The sequence below is a fragment of the Prinia subflava genome, chromosome Z (genome assembly GCF_021018805.1).
Source record: "Prinia subflava isolate CZ2003 ecotype Zambia chromosome Z, Cam_Psub_1.2, whole genome shotgun sequence".
Classification (NCBI taxonomy): domain Eukaryota; kingdom Metazoa; phylum Chordata; class Aves; order Passeriformes; family Cisticolidae; genus Prinia; species Prinia subflava.
The window spans coordinates 88116731-88124614 of NC_086283.1; the positions used below are offsets into that span (position 1 = coordinate 88116731).

The 7884-nt window shown below is 43.0% G+C and overlaps 1 protein-coding gene across 1 annotated transcript; it reads left to right on the plus strand.

Moving 5' to 3' along the window:
- The first annotated feature begins 366 nt into the window (after positions 1-366).
- MRPS30 (mitochondrial ribosomal protein S30) lies at positions 367-5185 on the plus strand. Its single transcript, XM_063423057.1, has 5 exons — positions 367-1169; positions 1396-1541; positions 2565-2667; positions 3148-3324; positions 4699-5185. The coding sequence occupies exons 1-5, from the start codon at positions 413-415 to the stop codon at positions 4965-4967; spliced, it is 1452 nt and encodes a 483-aa protein (XP_063279127.1). The 5' UTR covers positions 367-412; the 3' UTR covers positions 4968-5185.
- Positions 5186-7884: the final 2699 nt, after the last annotated feature.

Sequence of the window (7884 nt, forward strand, 5' to 3'; positions counted from 1 at the left end):
GGCTGGACTCGATGATCTCAGGGGTCTCTTCCAGCCCAGTCGGTTCTGTAGCTCCCATCGCCACACCCCCGCACGCCGGACTCCACCAGGAGCTCAGCGCAAGTTCTGCTGCCAGGCCCGGCACTTCCGGGCCGCCTCTCGCAGAGCATCTTGGGAACTGTAGTTCCCGCGCAGCAGAGCGCGTACTGCCTTTATTGCGCATGCGCAGAAGCTTTGTCGCGCAACTCCGCGGAGGCGCTTGGCGCCCTCCAGCCACGTGACTCCCGAGGCCCCGCCGCTTCCTGCCCGGCAGCTCTCGCTGCAGGAGAACCCGCCCGCCGACCGGAAAGGGGGGCTATCACGTGGTCCCCAGAGGCCAATCAGCTGCCGCGGTTTCCGGACACCGCGCCCCGCAGTCCCGCAGTTCCGCGAGATGGCGGCGCTGGGGGCCTGGCGGCTGGCGCGGCCCGGCCGGCGCTGGTTCTCGGAGACGGTGCCCACCGCCCCGTCACCGCCCGACAGCCCTCTCTACCCGCCCGTGGTGGCGTCCATCACGGCCAAGAGCAAAGCGGCCAAATTGCGGCGCCTGCAGCGCTTCAACCAGCGGGTGCACGCGGCGGCCACGGTGGAGGAGAAGCTGCGGCTGTACGGGAAGCTGCAGCGGCCCAAGTACATGGTGTACCCGCAGACCTTCGCCCTCAACGCCGACCGCTGGTACCGCAGTTTCACAAGAACCGTCTTAGTGCCGGGGATGCCCCCGAGAGGCGCGGCCGCGAAGCCCCCGGTAGCGGGGGCAGGAGCGACCCTCGAGGCCGGCAGAGCCCCGGAGCCGGGAGCGGCGGCGCCGGGGGCCGCGGAGACACCGGGGGCCGCGGAGACACCGGGGGCCGCGGAGACACCGGGGGCCGCGGAGACACCGGGGGCCGCGGAGACGCCGGGGGCCGCGGAGGCACCGGGGGCTGCGGCGGCGCCGGGGGCCGCGGCAGGAGCAGCGCCCGATGTGGATATAGGCGAGCTGCGCTCTCTCGCCTGCGACGCCCTTCTCCAGGAGAGCTTCTACCAGAACAAGAAGCGGCCATTCCTCTACCGCGACCAGGATCACACACCCGGCCCCTTCCTCACGCAGCTCGTTTCCACCCTCGCCGCTGCCCTGTCCGGTCGCAACCCACTGCTGGCTGATTCCTCCCTCGGTACGGAGCGGGGCTGGCAGGGAAGGGGACGTGGGAGCCCTTGGGTGATAGGCCGTCACGAGTGTCGCTGGTGTAGCACACTTGTTAAGAGCATAACTAGTAATTTGTCTCCATCCTGCGACATGAATCTTGGGGTTTGTATCTCACTGCAGCTATAGAGGAATTGGGAGGGTTTAAAATGCATGAGGCAAATCACTGTTTTTGTGTGTGCTTTGTTCTGTTTCAGATCTAAACCCTCAAGTTAACTATTACTGGCATCACGGTGAGGAAGTTGTTGTTCATGGACACCGAAAGGGTAGAGTTGATCCTGTGAGATTCCAGATAGATGATAACCCACATCTCCAGATCCGTGTACCAAAGCAGCTTCCTGAGGTGTGGATGTTTTCAACAGCGAGTTAATACCTTGCATTTTCACTTTTGTTTTTAGCAACCATTGAAACCATGCAGAGGTAGTCTTTGGAGGACCTAGTTAATCAGTATGTAGCACATTTGGATATTTTTCGACTCTTAATACCCTTTCTGCATTGTGGTAATGGCTTTGTAGATACTGAGATGGTCTTCTGAACTTTTGGTCCTCTTTGTGCTTTAAATTGCATGATGCTACATTCAATTAAATTGATTTTTTGACATTCTGTGCTTGGAAACGGAGACAAGAATGAGAAGTGTGCTGTGGAACATTCAGGTAAAACAAAAAAGAAGAAATAAAAGCACATATAAGCCGAATGTGGGCATTTCTGCCTGTTACTGCTTGGCAGTTATTTTCTTGAATGCTCAAGTTCAATGGAATTATGTTTTGTTTTAATATTGTAATGTTTTTCTTTCAGGTTTATACAGTAGTAATTGTATAGTAGCCAGTGAGGATCTCTGTTGTTCAATTTCCACCACAAACAGAAAACCATTGTGTGTTCTGTAAACACAGAACTTTTGTGGCTGACTTAGTTGTGCAGTTTGCTTGGGTTAGTATTGGCAGATGCTACAAACCTTGGTATTTCGGAAGAACTGTCTTGGGCAATTTAAAGTGTTGTGTCGTGCAGTAAACCAAATCTCTAAACTTAGTCTGCAGGTTCAAGTTAATTTATTGGCTGCTGCTAGAAATGTTTTTACTCTTTTTCTGTGGAAGCTAGAAGATGGTGACAGATTGACGTGGCAGATTTTTTAGCATTATTTCACATTTTTTGTGTTGTGGAAAAATTAATACAAGATGACTGTGCTAGCCCTCATCACAAGATGAGAATTTCTCTTGCAGAAAAATGAATTTCAGCTGAGGTTATCTGTATGATGTGTGTAAGCAGGACTTGCACTTTGTTGTCTGACTAGGAAGTGGTGTATTGCATTGGACCTGATGTCAGAAATATGTCTTGCATCATGGCTTTACTTTCTTCTGTTGTCTTCAAGGTTGTACCCCTGGAGTCAGATCTTGGAGATGTTCCTGTTATTGATCACAAGCCATCCAAACTGCCATTGTTCAAAAAACAGTACGAAAATAAGGTATTTATAGGTAAGAGTTTTTAGTTGTGGAGTATTAACTGCTTTTTTTTTTTGTAAAAAACCCCCAACAAATCAACAAAATGAAACCAACTCCAAAACTAATGCCAACTCAATCTTCTCCCATCACCAGAAAAAGTTGTGTATTTTTATCTATAACTGTACTCTATAAATGTATGTAGTGTACAGATCTCTATTGAGATTTCATGTCAGTTAGGCAATGGGGAGTAGCATTCTCCTGTCCATGTGGTACTGTGTGTCCAAATTTGCTTGAAGAAGTTCAGTTGAATCGAAAATTGACGCAAAACTGAATTTTGATACATCTCCGGGGAAATTCTCATTTTAGCATGTGAACTGTTGCCTTTTGGAAGTTGGCAACTCCTCATAGATCCGCAGTAGCAGTTCTAGCTTTAGAGTTTGATGGTGAAGATGTGTGTGCCTGCATGCATAACAGTGTTCTCTCTGACTGGTAGTTTTGTTTTGGGGAGCACAGGCTCGAAGGTGGCAGATCCGTGCTGTTATGGACATACCCAGTTTCATCTGCTTCCTGACAAACTGAAGCGGGAGAGGTTTATTAGAAACCGCCTCGAGGATCAGATCGAGGTTGTTTATCGATCCAATGGAATTGCAAGTCTCTTTGCCTGGACAGCAGCACAAGCAATGTATCAAGGTGAGATAGTCAGCTTGACAAATTTTTCTTGGTTATGAATCTCTACTGTAAAGTTCATTGGCGTTTTCTCCCCACTGCTTTTTCTTGTATTTTTTTTTTCTGAAGACCATCTTTTAGGGAAGTCTTTACAGGTGTAATTGAATTAATAAAAGAGAGTTTGTGGAAGTACTTCAAGTATTTTCATTCAGAGGTATTAATTACAGATAAAAATATTTTTTCACATAAAACAGTAAGCCTGTGCAAAAATCTTGATTGCTTTCACTTGCTCTTTCCACCTTAAGAGGGAAGTGTGGTAGACATCAAGCAATTTAGGTTTTTTTTACTTTTGGAACAGCTATGTTGCTTACCTGTTCTTTTGGTAATTTCAACTCCATGGAAATACTACGAATGAAAAATATTAGCAGCCTGACATTGGGATTTTATGTCTACATTTGTCTAAAAAAGTGGCAGAAGAGCTGGGTGGCTAGACTAGATCAGTATTTCATTTAGTCTCATAAATACAATTATTGTCTAGTGTTGCTATAAGACACTTTATGGCTTGTAGTTTCACTTGAGAAACAACACGTGTAAAAAATTCTTTTACTATAATGTATATTGCTGGCTCTGCATCAACTTTTTTATGTAATGGTGTATTAGAAAGCTTTCTTTGTGGCTATAAAGTATTGAAGTCAAGTAAATCTTGCCTTCAGAGTTGGTCACAACTGTAAACACATCATGAGTTGTAAGGGCAGCATTATTTGAACCTATGACTTTTTTTCTTCTGTAACAGTTCCTAGCATTGTTGTACGTAATAGGAATATTCTTTAAAAATATCTGTGTGTACTAGTGCACATGCATAAATACATAAATATTTTAACATACTCTTAGTGCTCAGTGGGGTTTGTTTAAAACATTAATACTTACTGAATTAGTGTTCTTGGTGTCTGGCTGGTTACTATAGTCAGTTATGTTTATGCATACATGTGCATGCTTTTGTGATGAAAAATGATCACTACAAGTTGAGAACCTTGAATAGTAAAAATATGTTTTCCCTCAGCTCTTAGCTGGACTTTGGATGTACTAGTAACTTCACTGTTTTGGAAAAGTCACTTGCTGATCAGTGAGTGATTTTTATTAACTGTAGACAGGGAACTGTATACAAAGTGCAAGTTGTGTCCTTGTGTCCCTGATCTTGGACATCAGCTTTATTGCTTGTGGTGATAGTGTTTTGGTTAGTCTGTATGAAAAATGCTTGTGTTGCTAAAGCAGACAGGACTTTTTCCCTACTAAGTAGCTGCTATAATTCCCAGAGTTGTTCTGTATTTCAGGACTAGGGTTTAGGTGTGTGTATGCTGATAGACATCTCAAGTTCTGTTGTATTTGTTTATTTTATAGGATTCTGGAGTGAAGCAGATGTGACCCGTCCTTTTGTATCACAGGCAGTAGTGACTGATGGAAAATATTTTGCTTTCTTTTGTTACCAGCTAAATACTTTAGCACTAACTGCAGAAACTGTTAAAAACAACCCTCGAAAGAATATCTGTTGGGGTACAGACAGTAAGCCACTGTATGATGTTGTGGAAGATGGTAATGTGAAAGGCTTTAATGATGAAGTTCTGCTTCAGTTGGTTCGTTTTCTACTAAACAGACCAAAAGAGTTGTAAACCATTAAACCACATGTAAAGTATGTGCCTGAACTTCATTGTGACTCCATGAAGTATGAGCTATACTATGCCTTGATTTTAGGCAGGCATTTGTCTAGCAAACACTGTATACATATTTTATGTTGTTTGGGCCTTCTTTTTTCTTTCTTAATGTATACTGTACACTGGCAAATAAATGGCTGAAATAATTAAAGTCTTTCATATATTTACTCTTAAAAGCCTGCTGTGCTAATTCAGCGTCACATGAGCATGGTTTTTTGGCAGATCCACAGGTCCATGTTGAACTGTCACAAAGTATTAATTCATATGATCATCTCAGTATCACTAGTAAATAGCTGTCTTGATACTCAGCACTATGATAAATTCTAATTTAATTTAAATGCTTACTCATTCTAAAGAGAAAGTGAGCTCAGAGTAAAAAGTGTTTCTTGAAGAATGCTTGGAAATTAAGTTACATAGAGAAGTCTTTAGACATGGTAGTACAAACATGATGAAACTTGCTTCCAAAGATTGTGTTGTGAACGTGCATACACAGTTTTAAGCTGTTACCTCCAGAGCCATGGAGAGAACTCTCAAATGCATTTAGAGTCTACATGTTTGCCTTTCATGCGGGTCCTTGATTTCAGCTGTTGCTATCTTGAGTTTTCCTTGATACTTGGATGTCTTGCGAGTGTTTTTAATAGATCACAGGTGAGCTAGGATGTCTGATTTGTAAAATACAACGTTATACAATCATGGAGTAGTTTGGGTTGGAAGGGACTATTAAAGGTCATTTATTCCAAGCCTGCAGTGAGCTGGGACATCTTCAGCTTGATCAGGTTTCTCAGACCCCTGTCCATCCTGACCTTGAATGTTTCCAGGGATGGAGCATCCATCTACCACGTCTCTGAGCCACCTGTTTTACCATGCTCATTGTAAAAAACTTTCCAGTGTACTTAGCCTGAATCAACCATCTTTTAGTTTAAATCCCACCTTGTGCTGTTGAAACAGGCACTGCCAAGATATAATAATGACTGGTTAGGGGTTTTTAGCGATCAATAAGGTGTAACTCGTTCTGAGGTAACTAAATGTGCCTAGGATTTTATGTCATTTCATCCACTATGCTTGACCTTTTTGAAATTTTACAGTGTTCTTGTGAAGAGGCGAGTAGTTTGTCATTAAAGAGAGTATTGACTCATTGAAATACTGGCCTGCACATTCTTCGGTATGAGCAACAGCCCACTTTGTGTTGTGAAGTGGCTTACTAAGTATTTTGTTAATGGAAGACTAAGTAGTTGCAGACTTTTACATGACTGGTACTTCACTGTGTTGGAAAGTGTTGCCACTTTCTCACCATCCAGAGATAAGGTAAGTAAGATGTGTACAGACACTGGTTACTTTTTAAGAAAAGTCCTTAAGTGCTCTTTTTGTCTTTACAATGCATGACAGTTAGCAATTCTGATAACTGCTGATCCTTGGATTACGTAAAGTTCCTTGTAGTAACAGAAGATATCTGCTAGGTAAGAATGCTGATATAGAGAATGACCTGTGACCCAGCTTTAGAGGAAGTGGTTGATACTCATCAGGTCTCTTTAAGGGCTGATACAAAATGAATGGAAGGATATGAAAAAAAGCAGTTGGATATTTCAACTCTCTGGCAGTTTCTATGGTTGCAATTTTACATACCATGTTAGGTAACATATTACAGGTATATGTCACTCTTCAATTTGAGATTAGCTTCAGTTGAATACAACTAGTAATTGTAAAACTGACAGATGCTGTCAAAGAAACTCCTGCTCCTAGTAATTTTTCTGTGATTCAGCCTTTTGTCTATCCTGAGGCTTCAGCTGTAGTAGACCAAAGAATTTTCCTTCGTGCAACTTTTCTAGTGAGTGAAAAACCCCTGTAGAAGTGTCACCTAGTAGTAAAACGTGGTGTCTGGAATGAGAGAAGAAGGCTTAGCATGAGCTGCCCACTAGTTAATGTGAAGTACCAACCCAGCTTTCTTCAGTCTTCTGCAGCCGGGGATACTCTGGAAAAACAGTGGGTGGCACTGTTTCACCTTCTACTGGGAAAAACTAATGGGCTTTGTTCTACTTTTTTGTCACTAAGTTCAGACATTGTAATATATGCAGCTTTGTACAGCAATATTTCATCTTCAAGGCTAGGTTGGATGGGGCTTGGAGAAAGCTGTTCTAGTGGATTGTATCCCGCTCGTGGCAGGTGGGTAGGAACTAGACATATTTTAACGTCCCTTCAAACCCAAACTATTTGATGATTCTGTGATCTTGTACTCGTCTGCAGAGGGTGCTTAATGCTACCTGAAAATGATAAAGTAAGAAAAAATAAAAGAGAAAAGTTCTGGGGGTTTTTGGGCTTTTTTTTCCTTTTTTTCTAAGTATTATATCTCTGTTAAAAGCTAAAAAATTAGAAAGCTTATAAGCTGCACTAGTCTTCAGCTTTGCTGCCAGAAACCACCCATGATTGTACTCCTCTAAGTCTCATGGGAGCATCATTCTTTAGCACTTTATACAGGGTTTGCTGTTTAAAAAAACTAAAAAAAGGCAATTGAAAAGCACAGCTTGGAAATCTCCAAGTCTGGATCCTTTTTCCCTGTATTAATTTCTGCTTAGGCCAAGTGGAACGTAACACAAGGGAATGTAAGGTGGAATCTAAAAATAAGATTGGGTCTTGCATAATGAGGCAATTTTCTGTAGTACTGAACTATTTTACTTAAAACTTTTATCACCTTCAGGTGTGTGACTGATTTATAATATTCTGCCTGCATTGTTGTTTCATATTACTAGGCTGTGAGTGATGATTTGGCATGGAAAATTCAAACAGAGAGGAAGAGATGGGGAGATGAAAACTTTCTTGAATTTCTCAGGGTTGTGTTGCACTAAGTTGTTGGGGTAGATAGCTCTGTGTCCTTTCAGAC